This window comes from Dendrobates tinctorius, unplaced genomic scaffold (assembly GCF_039654945.1).
Source record: "Dendrobates tinctorius isolate UK_male_01 unplaced genomic scaffold, ASM3965494v1 ptg000037l, whole genome shotgun sequence".
Lineage (NCBI taxonomy): Eukaryota > Metazoa > Chordata > Amphibia > Anura > Dendrobatidae > Dendrobates > Dendrobates tinctorius.
The window spans coordinates 24,035,706-24,053,214 of NW_027361705.1; the positions used below are offsets into that span (position 1 = coordinate 24,035,706).

A 17,509-nucleotide genomic window follows, 5' to 3' on the forward strand; every position below is an offset into this window, starting at 1 on the left:
TTACTGCTGCAGCCAGGATCATATTCCTCGCCAATCATTACACCGATGCCTCTACCTTGTGCCAGTCATTACACTGGCTACCCATCCACTCCAGAATTCAGTATAAACTTATTACTCTCACCCACAAAGCCCTCCATGGCTCAGCACCACCCTACATCTCCTCCCTTGTTTCAGTATACCACCCTACCCGCGCCCTCCGTTCTGCTGATGACCTGAGGTTAGCATCAATAATCAGAACCTCCCACTCCCGTCTCCAAGACTTTACACGTGCTGCGCCATTTCTTTGGAATGCACTTCCCAGGTCAATACGATTAGTCCCTAATCCCTACAATTTTAAGCGTGCCCAGTAAGCACATTTATTCAGATTGGCCTACCGCCTCAACATATTAACCTATCCCTGTGTGGCACAGTCAAAAGTTTTACCATAACCAGGTTCCCCGCATCATGTTCCCACATGCTTTATGCATCCATTAGCCTCTATGGCTGGTCCATACAACTAGGGCAACTGTTACCACCCACCTTTCGTGTCTACCTTTTTCCTCATAGATTGTAAGCTTGTGAGCAGGGCCCTCATTCCTCTTGGTATCTGTTATGATCTGTGTGATTATTGTTATGCTGTAATGTCTATCGTCTGTACAAATCCCCTCTGAAATGTAAAGTGCTGCGGAATATGTCGGCACTATAGAAATAAAATGTATTATTATTATTATGGGGGAGTGCTGCCTTACATTACCGTCTGCTTATTGGGGGCTGCAATATACTATACTACGTATATTGAGGACTCTCTGGTGTGTTATACTATATGCAGGCTGTCTAGGGGGCCATCATACAGTGTGTAGATTACAGTAAGGGGGCCATCATACAATGTGGATTTTACAGTGAGGGGACCATCATACAGTGTTGGAGCCATCATTGGGGGATACTAAGGGGTCAGTATATATACAGTGAGGGGGCATTATACTGTGCATAGGGGAGCGGTACAGGGGGGATACTCAGGACATTATTAAATGTAAAGTGGGCACTTATTGTTATAGGGGAACGCAGGTTACTGTGACTGTCAAACGGGGCACATAGAGGGCATTACTACATTCTAGGGGACAAAATATGGGCACTGTTTTCTAGGTCACTTGCACCCGGCATTACTGTATTATAGAGGGATGCTTTAGAATTTAGAGGGCACACAGAACCACACAATAGGTGCAGTAATAGGGACACATACGGCAGCAGCGGCTCAGCATTGGGGTATCAGGTGCAGTAATAGGGACACATACAGCAGCAGCGGCTCAGCATTGGGGTATCAGGTGCAGTAATAGGGACACATACGGCAGCAGCGGCTCAGCACTGGGGTATCAGGTGCAGTAATAGGGACACATACGGCTGCTGCGGCTCAGCATTGGGGTATCAGGTGCAGTAATAGGGACACATACGGCAGCAGCGGCTCAGCACTGGGCTATCAGGTGCAGTAATAGGGACACATACGGCAGCAGCGGCTCAGCATTGGGGTATCAGGTGCAGTAATAGGGACAAATACAGCAGCAGCGACTCAGCATTGGGGTATCAGGTGCAGTAATAGGGACACATACAGCAGCAGCGGCTCAGCATTGGGGAATCAGGTGCAGTAATAGGGACACATGCGGCAGCAGCGGCTCAGCATTGGGGTATCAGGTGCAGTAATAGGGACACATACGGCAGCATCGGCTCAGCATTGGGGTATCTGGTGCAGTAATAGGGACACATACGGCAGCGGTGGCTCAGCATTGGGGTATCAGGTGCAGTAATAGGGACACGTATGGCAGCAGCGGCTCATCATTGGGGTATCAGGTGCAGTAATAGGGACACAAACGGCAGCAGCGGCTCAGCATTGGGGTATCAGGTGCAGTAATAGGGACACATACGGCAGCAGCGGCTCAGCATTGGGGTATCAGGTGCAGTAATAGGGACACATACGGCAGCAGCGGCTCAGCATTGGGGTATCAGGTGCAGTAATAGGGACACATACGGCAGCAGCGGCTCAGCAGGATGAGGGGTTTGTGCAGGTTGGGGATACATGGTGATGGGGCTGGAATATTAGAAGTGAAACGTGTCAATTATTTTATATTTATTTATATGCATCTCCAGTTGGAGTACTGAGGGTTTTGTTTTGCTGTATAACTATATAATTTCACATTTTTTTACTTGTGGAATCTGCATAGCGATTATTTCCTAAATTGTGTTTTTTGTGTTGTGCCTCTGCTCGGGTTCTGTAGGAGGACCATTGGATTCGTAATGTATCTTATGCTATTTTTGACTGTATATTAATTACTGCTGGTGTCTTTGTCCAGGACGCGAACTTGCGGTGTTCCTGCGGTGGTTCTTCTGAGCGATGGGTCCTGGCTTTCTTCTTCGGCGGTCAAATGGATATATTCCCTCTGACGCCTATTTTTTGAACTAACAATCTCCTCTTCCCCTTTAAAAGGTTATTTTTACCCAAAAAAATGATCCTTTCTATAATAATCTACAATATCCTCTTTTAAAATATTCCCCTCTATTACAAATGGCTGAATGGTATAATTTATATTTTCATATTCCCTTTCTATATATCAAAATTATCTCTGACGAAAGTCTCAGTTATAATATTGAATTATCCTTCTCTTCTCTAAAATTTGCTTTTTGAATGTAACCTTAGATATAGATTCATCTCCATACGGATATTTTTTTTGTCTTCTAATTACTGATAGTCCTTTACTATGACATCATATATATATATATATATATTTTTTATTGTTTTTAAAGAATAAGTTTTCTCTTTTGAAATGCTTTCACAATTATAAATATCTGCATGTCAGTATGTCGACAGCGATGTCATTTCTCTCTGACAAATCCATCTTTGTATACTCACACGCATATTATTTATACTTTTTAATTATGACGTTTTTTTCAACAATAAGTGATGATGGGTTTCTCCTTGGATATGATCTCGGCATAATATCGGCCCCAGTCTGGGAGTTTGCGATGTCTTGCGACTTTCCCTCACTCTAGAGCAGGGTTCCCCAACTCCAGTCCTCAAGGCCCACCAACAGATCATGTTTTCAGGATTTCCTTAGTATTGCCCAGGTCATAATTGCTTCACCTGTGCAATACAAAGGAAATCCTGAAAACATGATCTGTCGGTGGGCCTTGAGGACTGGAGTTGGGGAACCCTGCTCTAGAGCTTCGAACAGAAAAAATCCCCCTCCCTTTTTACATTGTCTTCCTCTTTTTTATATTGTTTGTACTGGGAAATTGATTTATTTTACATGGTAAAAACGATCACTTTATATTCATAATTATTAATGAACACAGTTCACTTAGATTTTTTAAATATTTATTAATTTTTTAATGTGTTTCTGCTCCGCAGGTTCTCGTCCATATCTTCTCTTTTGGAGAAAGCTGGGATCCACTCATTCATTTTTTTTCTTTAAATAATTTTTCAGTTGTTACCCGTTAATCTGTGAATAGAAATGAATTGATGATTAAGAATGGGATCCTTAATGTATATGTTTAATTCTATACCGATAAAGACGTGTTAACCTTTTGTCAACCATGAACTCTGACATCATGCGTCATTTGATCGTTAGGCGCCATTTTTTGAATTTAGCATGTGCTTAAACCTTGCAAGCACCTTGTCTCTTCATATTGTATGTGGTTTTTCCTGACGAAGGGGTCATTGGAACACCGAAATGCGTTGAATAAGCAACTGGAATATTTCAATAATTTCTGTAATTAATCTATTGCGGCAGCGCGGAGATAATCCACACTTCCTACTAAGCATATCTCTTCATAAGGTCGTGGATCGACCTGTGGATCTGCGGCAGCCGCCATCTTTACATGCCTGTAGTCACCTGCACCAGGTGAGCAGTTTTCTTGGGGTCTCATCTTTGTGATACGTGGGATAAGACCCTATTGCGCTTTGTGTCTCCCCTCTTTCTTTTTCTATATATAGCAAACTGATGATACCGCTTAGAGTTTGTAAATCTTTCAATAAAAAAATTATACTTACGTTTTATTTATTGTGTTCCCGCTCTGCTGAAGCAGCAGGTAAAAGCTCTGAGGAGCCAGCTGTATAGAATGGAGAAGAAAGGAAGGGAAGGTGTTGGTATCTTCCATTAAAAATATACTGAACAATATAGTATAAAGGGAAGACACAAAGTATATCTACCCATATTATGGGCCTTAGTGTAACAACATGTCACATGCTACAATGGGGGAAGCTTTTCCTTACTTTGTTGGACGTCTCTCTGTTTCTTTTTTATCAGTTTTGCTGCTGGAGAAAAAGAAAAAGTGATCACAAATAAATATAATAATCAGGAACAAATCCTAGTATCATAGGGATACAGACAATAAATATAATGTATGCCCTGTCTCATATACTTCACCACATCATATAGATTGCTAATTATTAGCTCATTGAATACATTTCAAATGCACTTGCAAGCGGACTGATCTGCCTGTGTAACTACCAGGACAAATCATTGTATAATTTTGCATCTAGAAGACAGCGTTTAGGACATAAGGGCACATCCATTTGTGGGAAGGGTTAAATACTTACATGTTTTTGATAGTAGTCTGGTTCTTTCTTCTAAAGCATTTTGGCATCCACCATTTATGTTTGTGTCTTAAAAAATTCAAACAAACAAATTGAGACTCAGACAATTCACATCATCATTCTGATCAGTCTATGAGAATTTATACAGTGATATTGTCCTATGTAATGTCCTATGATAATGTCACAATTAGTGATGGGTGAACCTCTGGATGTTTGGGTCCTGCGTGTTATGCCAAACGGTTAAGAAAAAAGCTCGGTTTGGGTACCAGAACAGTACCCGAAACCGAACCTAGACCCCATTCAGATGCATGGTATGCCCGAACACCCATTGTTTGCCATGCTGTCATTTGCAGCACAGCACAGCAAACACTGTCTGTGATCAGTCAGAGAGCTGCGGTTTCCAACACCAGCTATGAAAGTTTACCTCTGTTCATAGAGGCGTCGGCTGATTAGAGAGTACTATTCCCAGCAGCCTACGCCTGCTGCCGCTAATAACAGCGAGATCAGGTGTCGTTGATGGGAGTATTCATCAGTCAGTGCCTGCACTATAAATAAATACAATTTTTTTAAAAAAATGACGTGAAGTCTTTCTATTTTTGATTACCAGTATGGTAAAACTGACAGCTGCGAGCTGCAACATTTAGCTGTCAGCTTTAGCAAAGCTGGTTATCAACAATAGAGCGGTCCCAACGGCATTTAAAAAAATAATTAAAAAATATGGAATGGGATCCCCCCATTTTTAACAACCTGCCAAGAATTAATGCTTAGGAAGCCTATGGATAAAGTTATCTGACTGGATATAACTGCTATCCATGTCTTCTTGAGTACATTTTTTTCCAGGAGACTCGGAGATGTTCTAGGAGTCTTGGCGAATACATTATACTCTCACTATCTGTCTACTTACAAGCTGATATCCTCATTGCTGCCTTCTGATGTGGCATTAAACTTATCCACCTCTTCTTCCTCCTTTTCCTCCTCCTTCTCCTCCTTCTCCTCCTCCTCGTCATCCTCCTTCTCCTCCTCGTCATTCTCCTTCTCCTCCTCGTCATCCTCCTTCTCCTCCTCTTCCTCGTCATCCTCCTTCTCCTCCTCCTCGTCATCCTCCTTCTCTTCCTCCTCCTGCTGCTCCTCGTCCTCCTCCTCGTCATCCTCCTCCTCCTCGTCATCCTCCTTCTCCTCCTCCTCCTCCTCCTCCTCATCCTCCTCCTCCTCATCCTCCTTCTTCTCCTCGTCATCCTCCTCCTCGTCATCCTCCTTCTCCTCCTCCTCCTCATCCTTCTCCTCATCATCCTCCTCCTTCTCCTCGTCATCCTCCTTCTCCTCCTCCTCGTCATCCTCCTTCTCCTCGTCATCCTCCTTCTCCTCGTCATCCTTATCCTCCTTCTCCTCCTCCTCCTCCTTCTCGTCATCCTCCTTCTCCTCCTCCTCCTCGTCCTCCTCCTCGTCCTCCTCCTCGTCCTCCTCCTTGTCATCCTCCTCCTCCTCGTCATCCTCCTTCTCCACCTCATCCTCCTTCTCCTCGTCATCCTCCTCCTCCTCGTCATTCTCCTTCTCCTCCTCCTCGTCATCCTCCTTGTCCTCCTCCTCATCCTCCTTCTCCTCCTCATCATCATCCTCCTCCTCCTCCTCGTCACCCTCCTCCTCCTCCTCGTCACCCTCCTTCTCCTCCTCGTCATCCTCCTTCTCCTCGTCATCCTCCTTCTCCTCGTCATCCTCCTTCTCCTCCTCCTCCTCGTCATCCTCCTTCTCCTCGTCATCCTCCTTCTCCTCGTCCTCGTCATCCTCCTTCTCCTCTTCATCCTCCTTCTCCTCCTCCTCGTCATCCTCCTTCTCCTCCTCCTCCTCATCATCCTCGTCATCCTCCTCCTCCTCCTCGTCATCCTCCTTCTCCTCGTCATCCTCCTTCTCCTCCTCCTGGTCATCCTCCTTCTCCTCGTCGTCATCTTCCTTCTCCTCCTCATCCTCCTCCTCGTCATCCTCCTCGTCATCCTCCTTCTCCTCCTCCTCCTTTTCCTCCTCATCATCCTCGTCATCCTCCTCCTCCTCGTCATCCTCCTTCTCCTCCTCCTCCTCGCCATCCTCCTTCTCCTCGTCATCCTCCTCATCTTCCTCCTTCTCCTCCTCCTCGTCATCCTCCTTCTCCTCCTCCTCCTCCTCGTCATCCTCCTTCTCCTCCTCCTTCTCCTCCTCCTCGTCATCCTCCTTCTTCTGCTCATCATCCTCCTTCTTCTCCTCCTCGTCATCCTCCTTCTCCTCCTCCTCCTCCTTCTCCTCCTCCTCCTCGTCATCCTCCTTCTCTTCTTCCTCCTCCTCTTCCTCACTATTGGATATATAACATAGACATTATTTAGCAATTCTCGTAAACTGCCATTGTTTTTACAATTACTCATTTTATATGAGAAATTTCTCTAAAAACTTCTGAATTTCTATCCATCGTCACTGTTATCCTCCAGTTGCCAACTATTAGCAGAATGAAGGCTGCAATTTATAGTAGACTGTGTATGGAGGACATAAATGGTTTCATAAAACTCCCAGGCATGATCCGTAAAAATCTCTCTAAGAAAAAGTGTCCGTGTTACTGTCCGCCATGTCTGTCATGCCGCAAGATGCCTGGAGCAATGTGCACGCGCGCCTTACCTCATGGCTGTTGCTGGGTAACCATCCATCTCTGTCTGGTTCTGCAATCCGCTGTATTCCTGGAACACCTAATCATGTGACTTCTATGTTCCAGCCCTGCTCTGACTCTGCAATCCGCTGTATTCCTGGAAACCCCTGATCATGTGACCTTTCCTATGTTCCAGCCCTGCTCTGATTCTGCAATCCGCTGTATTCCTGGAAACCTCTGATCATGTGACCTCCTCTATGGTTCTACCCAGGCTGTTCTAGCGATGCTCTCTATGATCCTGGAGGATCTGAACACAAAGTTCCTCCAGGTCCTGACCCGGAAGTACTGGTGCTATGGTGCTATATCAGACCGCCCCTCCCTATGGTCAGGGCCTGAGTATCGTGTTGCTTCCCTGCATGGCTGCTTGGCCTGCTGGGTCGCTCCTGTATTCTGTGCCCCTACACTTTGCTCTGTTGTGCGTCTCTGCACACGCTCTGTGCTTGTACTCTGACTCCTGTCTCGTGCCATGTCTTGTGTTGTCTCTCGTGCCATGTTTGTCCTTGCCTTGCCTTGTGGTACCTCCGCTGTTCTCTGCTTTAGCCTGTTTTGCCATGTCTGGTCTTTGCTATTCTGAGCCTTGTAGTACTTCTCATGTTTCTTGTCTCTGCCTGGTTTTCCGTACTCTGCCCTTTGGTGCTCTCTTGCACATTTCCACGCTAATCCCAAGGCTCTGCCTTGGCCCGGCTCTGGGCTTCGGCCTACGCTCCGCTGCTAGCTCTGTTCTTGCTCTGACCTGGCTCTGTTTCTGCCTATGTTCCGCACCCTGTCTTGCCTTGTTTCTCGCCTAGCCTTGTCTTGTTTCTTGCTTTGTTGCTTCGTGTGCCCTTTGCATGCACCTGGCCTTCCTAGCCTCCTGCTTGTGCCTCAGCCGTGCCCGCCCTAGTCGTGCCCGCCTGCTTGTGCCTCAGCCGTGCTCGTCGGTCAGTGACAGCTGTGTCGCCTGCTATGCCTCAGCCGGGTTCGCTGGAGTCTGGCCCGCCTGTTAGTGCTGCAGACCAATCAGCTAGCCAGTGCCCCAGCTGTGCTCTCTGTGCTTCCTTGCACTTCACGCTGTTTCTGCACTGTGCTCTACGTGCTCTCTATAGCACGCGCAGGTCCTCGCCTGCCCTTGGCATACCTCCCCGTGCTGCTCTAAAACTACGCGCAGGTTTTGCCATGTACCCTGTCGTGCCCTCTAGCACGCACAGGTCCTAGTCTGTATCATGTCTTGAATCCTGACCCTGGCGTGCCTCTCTGCATGCGCAGGACTCTGCTTTTAAACTCTGTCCCTGGCATGCCCCTCGGCATGCGCAGGCCTCCGTCCGTGAACCTGACCCTGGCGTGTTCCTTCGCAAGCGCAGGACTCTGCTCTGTACCTTTCTCTGGCGTGTCCCTCTACACGCGCAGACCTCCGTCCTTAAATCTGTCCCTGGCGTGCCCTTTGCATGCGCAGTCCTCCGTCCTTGAATCAACCCTGGTGTGTCTCCAAGCACGCACCCTGCCTTGATCCCTGGATTGCCTGCCGGATTCCCGAAACCTGCCGACCGCTGCCAGAGGTCCAGAACCAGATGACTGCGGCCTGATGTCCGGACCTGATTTCCGTAGCCTGATGCCTGGATCCTGTCGGTCGTTGCCAGTAGTCCGGAGTCCGATGCCATCGCACCCTGTCTTGGATCCTGGCGTGTCTCCTTGCACGCACCCTGCCTTGGACTCTGGCGTGTCTCTCGGCGTGCACCTTGTCTTGGACTCTGGCGTGTCCTAGCATGCATCCCTCCTAGGAACACGTGTGATCCCTAACTCGTACCCTGCCCTGGACTCCAGTATGTTTTCTGCACGTGTTATGTCTGAACTTTAGGCGTGCCCTTGCACGCACCTTGCCGTGTTTCACCGTTGGTGCCCTGCATCTGATTCTCTGTTTTTGCCTTGTATCTGATTAAAATGTGTAACCACGTTTGCTGATGAAATCCTGTGACTTCGCTTTATGTTTCGTTTCCTGTTCGCCCTGTTGCTAGACACTCAATAGTGTTTCCCTGAGCCGGCCGTCTGGTCCAGCTGCCGTGGTGGCTCACCCCCTTGGTCTTGCCCCTGACACTCCCTGTACAGGGGGTGGGTTCTCACTAGGTTCGCTTGCCCTAGGTGGGTGGGTGCCACGGCCCAGAGGGTCCACTCTAAAAGGAAAAACGACTCAGCGTAAGCTGACGCTCGTCACACTCACAGCAACCAACCAGATCACTGCTCTTCATTTTAAAGGAAATTGAGATGTTGAAATCTGGATTCTGATTGGCTGTGAAGGGTCACACTGATACTTTGTCTTAGAAGAGTATTTATACATGAGCGTGCCTGTGTCTGCTGATGGTGGCACAGTGACAATGAGGGGATGTGAAATCTTCATGAATTTCCAACTCTTTCTTACATCATTTCCCCTTGTAGATACAGTACATTGATTATGGCAATAGTATATCTGTGGGAACAGCTCAGAAATATGACTCTGTTTATAATGCCAACTTACAAGATGGTCTCCAGGGTAGGCGCACGGGATGCTCCTCCAAATTTGTTTTTCCTATAATAGAACATACAGCTCTGGTTAGAATCATAACACACTGGCTCATCATCTGCGGCTTTTTATAAGTCACTTTCCTTATATGTCTAGTGGTATTTGTTGCTGTTTTAGCACAGAATTCATCAAAATAATGTGCGTGATTCATGAATTTGTCGCAAAGTAAAAAATAGGCTTTTTTCGTCTTTTGAACTGCGTTTGTGATGTTTGGTCTCATATTTTGGAGTCCTGAAAAACACACCAGAGGGAGGAAGAAGGAGACTAGAGACAATATGTGCCAAATCAGGTGAAAATATCTGGAATTGTTAAAAAACAGCCACAAAGGAGCAAAAATTAGAAAAAAGGCAAGCACATGTAAAATTGACTTAAAAAAGGTGCAAATAATGAAAAGGGTAAAAAACAACAAAAAAGGTGCCAACACACAAAAGTAGACATAAAGTGGACACAAAGGTGGTGATGAATCTGGGCCACGATCTATATAACTTGTCCGTCAGATAACAGCATGGACATAACCTCCAGAATCTCTCCAGCTCTGCCATCACATAGATTGTGCTACACAGAAGGATGATCCTTTAATCTCAGGCTCCAAGACAACATTTGGTTGGTCAAGAGTCCGGATAAATTTGGGGCATTACTGTAATTGGCTCCTGACCGTATTGTTATTCTACGAATAAAAGGGATGAGGAACAGTATGAAGAATTAATTTGGGTCTAAGTTCTTTATTATTGAAAGCAATGTCATCCTTCTTATGGAAACAGTGTAAATGCCCCTGAGTGGGAACAGTAACGCCATGATATCACCACCATGGCGTCCTCCCCTTATTGGGACACATACTACTCCTATATGAATGTGGAAGATATAATAAGATACATTCTCGAATTCTACCTCCCATAGCTCTATGCTGACTCTCCATCTATTAAAGAAAAAGAAAACAGAATGAATAATATTACACATACACAGTCACCATGATGGTAGGAAGAGGAATGATACTATTGAGCCTTAATATAACCAATGCAGACTCATAGCGAACATCTCTGTGGTGGATCATTACAGGGAGAGTCCAGGAGGATCAATAATCCCAGTTATATGATATACATACAGCTCAAGCAGGAACTCCTTGTACTCCTCTTCTAACGTCATCCTACTGAAGAGAAGGAAGACAATTAGGAATTATTGTATCTGCTCCATAGCTGATAACAGATCATCAATGGTCACTAAAATGTACAACTGTTGTATGTCACAAACCTGGCGTAGTGTAAGGCCCTGTTCACATGTACGTGTCTCCAGGGCGTCTGGTAGCCGTTTTCACCCGTACTGGAGACATATATCCACGCGTACCCATTACAACCTATAGGGCTGCTCATATGTCCGCGTTTTACCAGCAGCACAGATGACAGAGGCCAATAGCAGTCTATGGGTCCATGTACAACACATATAGCACACGAATGGCATCCATGTGTCATCCATGTGCCGTCCGTGTATATTTAACACTGCAAAGTATAGAAGCTTTGGAATTGATTTTTATAAAGCCATACTGGAAAAAAACGGATGTCACATGGATGGCACACGGGTGACCCACTGACGAATCATTGATGATACACTGATAGCACTCGGGTGACACTGGGGACACACTAATGACACCAAGTCATCGCCAACTGTGGTACTTTACAAATCATTAAAATGTAATCTTTAATGCAATACTAGAAAAAATATTTATACAAAAAAACACTAATTAGAGTAATATGGGAGTAACTACTCCTTTTTAATACTATTTAATTAAAGTTTATATTTTAACAATTTGTAAAATATCACAATTGGTGGAGAATTGGTTTCTAAATAGTGTGTACTCTAATAACACAATAACGCTTTGAGCTTTCTCAAGGATGACACACTGATGGCTCACTGATACTACACTGACAGTACACTGATGGCACACTGATACTACACTGACAGTACACTGATGGCACACTGATACTACACTGATGGCTCACTGATTCCACACTGACAGTACACTGATGACACACTGACAGTACACTGATGACACACTGACAGTACACTGATGACACACTGACAGTACACTGATGACACACTGACAGTACACTGATGACACACTGACAGTACACTGATGGCACACTGACAGTACACTGATGACACACTGATGGCACACTGATGCAAAACACTGATGACACTGATACTATTTTTTCCGGTATTGGTATTATATGGACGTGTGAAGGGGCCCACAATTTCCTCCCACCATGAATGAATTTCCCAAAATTTGGACACTGTAAATCTGCCACATCTGAACTTGCCCTTCGGCTAATGCTCGGCAGTAATAGAGTCACCCGGTCATTCTGACATGGAGCTGCAATGTTTCCCTGTGGGAAGCAGAATTGCAGGAGATTACGGGTGACATGGAAGGTGACTCTCCGCCATCCAGTGGCCCCAGTCTATCAGAGAAATTGCAGATTTAGGGTAAGTAAGCATTTACCTCATTCTCCTCACTAGATTCTCGCTCATAAACTATAAAATAATAGAAAAAGAAGAATTATAGCAGACATTGTATTTCATTCCTGTTTTGATATTTGTAAAGAATTGCAGGGATTAACTACATAACGATTCCATTATTAAAGGGAAGTGATGTCCTGACATTACAGGGTTAACACCTATAGATAAAGGAGAACCTATCAGAACATAATAAAGGGCACAAAAAAGAGGCTAATACGTTTCCTTCCACTTTACTCCCGACTGCAGCCCTCTAGTGAGTGTCCCCTCGGCAGGCACCATGATGTCACTGTGTGATGTCATCCCATTTCATGGATTACTAATCCCCAGTAACAGCAGTAACTGTCAGGAGTGACAAAAACCTACAACCAATCCCATATTCATGAAATAGGGTTTTAAGGGATTGTGCAGGACTGGAAAAACATAACTGCTTCCTTCTAAAAACAGCGCCGCACCTGTCCACGGCTTGTGTTTGGCATTGTAACTCGGCTTCATAGAGATGAATAGAGCTGAACTGTAATACCGGATACAACCAACAGACAGGTTTGGCGCTGTTTTTTGAAGAAAAGAGACAGAATTTTTCAAATCTTGTACAACCCTCTTAGATTCTTTACCTTAAATCAAAACTTTATCAATGTAATCACCTAAATATAAAGCACATAGCCTCTTCACAGAGGAAGAGGACAGGAGTTCTAGAGCCACCCATTAGAGGAGGCAATCCTAAAAGTCAATATCGGCCCTTTCATGAGCCTTGGCACATGACTTTGGATAGGAAACCAAACCAGAAGCTGCATTTACAATCAAGTACTTTGGATTTTTAACTCCTTATTAGCACAAAGCTATCGCCAATAGGTGGCGCTAGAGCTCTTGTCCTCCTCCTCTGAACAGGCACCCTGCATATTAAAATTCCCAGAGGAGCATTACTTGGCCTATAAGTCTCCCCACACCAACTTGGCGCCTCCACAAGGGACAACGTTACCCCTTAGACCCTCTAAATGTTATGTAACTGTTACAAAATGGTAAAAATTAAATATTTATGGCAGTTATTTCTATATTCCTAATTATACCTAATCTATACATTGCACTGTATTGTTCACATGGATGGTGGAGGATACAAAGAGAGAAGGCCGGTTAGATAGATGACACAGTTTAAACATTAGCAAAAAATAAAGTTGAGATATTAGAGAATGAGGGAAATGAGGAGCAAGAGTCACAGACACATGAGATATAATAGGACATAAATCAGGAGCGAGAGTCACAGACACATGGGATATAATAGGACATAAATCAGGAGCGAGAGTCACAGACACATGGGATATAATAGGACATAAATCAGGAGCGAGAGTCACAGACACATGGGATATAATAGGACATAAATCAGGAGCGAGAGTCACAGACACATGGGATATAATAGGACATAAATCAGGAGCGAGAGTCACAGACACATGGGATATAATAGGACATATATCAGGAGCTAATATAAATGATGTTACTCACACTCCACTAACTGAAACCCTCAGAGAAGTTCCGTTCGGCAGTTGATTCTATGTCATCGTGATGTCACAACATTCCGTGACCTCATAACCGGCAGCCACCTCCAGCCGATGCTATATACATGAAATAGGCTTCTCACGACTTATGGGCACAACTGGTTTTGGCCTTAAAGGGGTTCTCCGAGAAATTTAATAAAATAAATAAATAAATACACAAATAATAAACAGTTTTCTAAATACTTTTATTTAGCAAAAAGCTATGCTTTATGGACTGCGCCCTGTCAGGATTTTTGCATGAAAGAGTGGTCCAAAATTCAAGTTGAGAGGTGTAAGAAGCTCTTGATGGTTATGGGAAGCCACGGATTACAGTTATTGTTTCCAAAGGGTGTGCAACCAAGTATTAAGATGAGGGTGCCAACAATTTTGTCAAAACTTCAGTTTCTGGAACAATTTCAAGGGTTCCAACACTTTAGGCCATTATTGTGTGTGTAATATGTATACACATCAGTCTCGGCATCTCCTATGTGATGTAGCCGTATATACACCATTCTAGGTGTATCCTGTCCTGTGTCATGTATATAGCTATAGTGCGGTGTTAATATAGTGGGTAATATTTATATATTGAGCTTTTTTTCTCATACCGAGTCAGTATGGGAAAAAAATATTGTACTTCCTCATTCAATAGTATCTGATAAAAGAAAAAATCTGATAAAAATAAAATATCGGATAGCACACGCCCAATTTATACGTTTGTGTGCATGAGCCCTTATTCCATGTATATATACACTGCACAGTACGGGTTCTCCTGTCCTGTATACTGGGTATAAGGGCTCATTCACACTCGTGTATAAAATATTGATCTGATGTTGCTTCAGAAAATTTGGACAAGTGGAATCCGTATGGCTGAACTTATGCCATGCGAGTGTGCAATTTGTTTTCTCCCCCAGTCTCCATATTACATCTGTGCGACATGCATATGCAATGTGTTCTTAACATCATCTTTTACATACTATAATTCACTATGTAATTTAAGACAAGTTTACAAACTAATGAAGCAATCTTATATACAGATATAGATGGAATAGATATAATAAACTCTAAAGTTGGCTCTGAAGGATCTTTAGCCTTGTTTAACCCCTTTCTGACATCGGATGTAATATTCCGTCCACGTGCCCTGGGCCAATTTGACCATGGACAGATCATTACTTCATCGAGATCGGCCGCGCTAACGGGAAGTACGCGGCCGATCGCAGCCGGGTGTCAGCTGATTCTAACAGCAGAAACCCGGCATTAGCTGGAAAGGTCCATGGTTATTTGGCCCTTCCCAGCCTAAAAATACCAACCCGCAGCTGCCCCAAAATTGGCTCATCACATTAGATACGCCAATTCTGGAGCTTTCCTGATTGCCCTAGTGTGGGGGTATAACTGGTATTTCCTGCTAGGCCACAAGTCCAACTAACAAAGTCAAGTAATGCTCTATGGGCTTCCCTCACACTAGCTGTCCCTCGTTCCATTTACTGCACAGACCCGGACTGAACCCTAACAGGTAATCTCTGCATGTGTTGTGGCTGTCGAACAGTCGCAAGACCTGCAGGCGTGAAAACTAGAACATAGTATTTGAGCACGCAGAAGTCACTAGGTTAGTACCCAAGCATGCTCGGATAACACCTTATCTGACCACGTTTGCTCATCACTAGTAGTAATGTTACTTACTGCTATTCACATTCACAGTCACCGGATTGGGGGGAATGCTGGACAACCTCAGGGCTGCATGGGGAACAATTTTTAAAATAAATTGGTGAACAAGTGACATTGTGTTGTTTTTTTTTTCTGTTTGTGTTTTTCCATTAGTGGACTACGGCGGATTTGGTGGACTGTGGCAGATTCCCTTGATGACAGCGGACCTGTGTGGCTTTTTTTTTTTTTTTTCAAAAAGAAATTGGTGAACCAGGAAAAGTGTCGGAGTGTTTTTTAAATAAAATTTATTTTTCTGTCTGTGTATTTTTTTCCATAACTTTGTTAGTAATGGGGGTGTCTGATATACACCTCTCCATTACTAACCTCAGGGCTTGATGCCAGCTGTGATTTTTGACATGCGCAGCTCATTGTCTCTGCTGAATATCCGGTTGGACGCTCGCATCATGCCTACATTCAGCATTACACCATGGTGCAGGGCCGCCATCAGGGCATTACTGCTTGACTGACGTATGGGGCCCCCAGTATCGGGCCCCCTCTCTTCTGCTCACCGGATCCCAGCGGCAGGATTCTGCTGATGCAGTAACTCAACCTGCCCTCCGAGACTCAGGTTCAGTTAATAGAATGTTCATTTCATACAGTTCCTAGTTAACAATTAATGGCTGGTTATTGATTACTCATATCTTCTTTATCATTTCTTGCAAAGCTGTATAAGAACATTTCAAGTGAGATTGTAAAGTGCAGAACCCAGCCTTCCTCCTCAAAACCAACTTCTCCACCATTATAGAAGATTGACTCTCCACTTCACTCTCAAGATCACGTCTCACCACCTGTGCACTTGACCCGATCCCATCCCTCTTCATCCCAAACCTCACCACAGTCTTCATCCCATCCCTAACCCATCTCTACAACCTATCACTAACAACTGGTGTTTTCCCCTCAAGCTTTACACATGCCTCAATCACATCTATCCTCAAAAAGCCCTCTCTTGACCCATCCTCTGTATCTAGCTATCACCCTATATTACTTCTCCTGTTGTGAACTCATTTTCTGGTTTACCTCTGGCTTCTGGTGAGGGTGGTGGAGCTGGCTGTGTTGACAGAGGAGTCGTGACTTCTCCATCCGGGCTCCCTCTGTTGGTGACAGCAGGTAATGAAGCTGATCTAAATGGCAGAGACCTGCCACCTGAGGAAGAGGACTGTGATTGGACATCAGGAGTCTCTGACTGGATTTAAGACAGCCGACTCCCTAATTTTTTGCTGGTAATTTTTTCCTGCCCTGAGGTTCTGGTTTCCAGTTCTGTTCCTGCCTCAAGCTAAGTGTGCTCTGCTATTTTTTCACATGAGATTTGGTCTGGTTTACTCAGTTTTTGTGGTCAGCCAGCCCCTGCTGGGGCTGTGCTGAATTTCCATTCTTATGTCTCTGTTTATGCCAGTTTGCTTTTTGTCCCTGATCAGATTGGTCTCTTTTTGCTCTGTCTTCAGAATATACCAGAGTGCTGATATAGGGAATTGAAGTCTAGCGACTTCAGGGCTTTTGTTATCAGAAAGTGTTGGACATTTTTTGGCAGGGTTTTGTGCTTGATTGCAGACAGCATCTTTCCTTTCCTGTCCTTTCTAGTTAGTGTGGGCCCCATCGTTTGCTCAGCCTATTTTTCTATCTGTGTTTTCATCTTGTCTCACCGACAATACATGTTTGGGGGCTGTCTATTGCTTTGGGGTCTGCTCTTGGGCAGTTTAGATTTCCCCTTTTCTTGCTTTAGGCTTATTTAGTTCTCCGGCTTTGACGAGGCATCTAGGATCATCGTAGGTATGCTCCACGGCTACTACTAGTTGTGTGGATAGGATTAGGGGTCTGCAATCCACTTAGATACCAACCTCTCCAGTTTTCTGGGGCTTAGCTTGTTTTTGTTTTTCCTCCTCGGTGACTCAATCATAACATCTCCCCTATGCCTCAAAACTACTGCAACAACACGTCCATCTTGAACTGTCCTCCCACCGCTCTTCTTGCATCCTCTTTGACCGCTTACAATCTGGCTTCTGGCCACACCACTC

At 44.7% G+C, this 17,509-nt stretch overlaps 1 protein-coding gene across 1 annotated transcript; it reads right to left on the reverse strand.

Annotated features, from left to right (window-relative positions):
• Nucleotides 1-3,326: 3,326 nt before the first annotated feature.
• On the reverse strand, nucleotides 3,327-11,474 carry LOC141088120 (uncharacterized). Its single transcript, XM_073574064.1, has 6 exons — nucleotides 9,718-11,474; nucleotides 5,469-6,884; nucleotides 4,568-4,633; nucleotides 4,241-4,282; nucleotides 4,019-4,077; nucleotides 3,327-3,467 (listed from the first exon to the last, which is right to left on the reverse strand). The coding sequence occupies exons 1-5, from the start codon at nucleotides 9,780-9,782 to the stop codon at nucleotides 4,026-4,028; spliced, it is 1,641 nt and encodes a 546-aa protein (XP_073430165.1). The 5' UTR covers nucleotides 9,783-11,474; the 3' UTR covers nucleotides 3,327-3,467; nucleotides 4,019-4,025.
• Nucleotides 11,475-17,509: the final 6,035 nt, after the last annotated feature.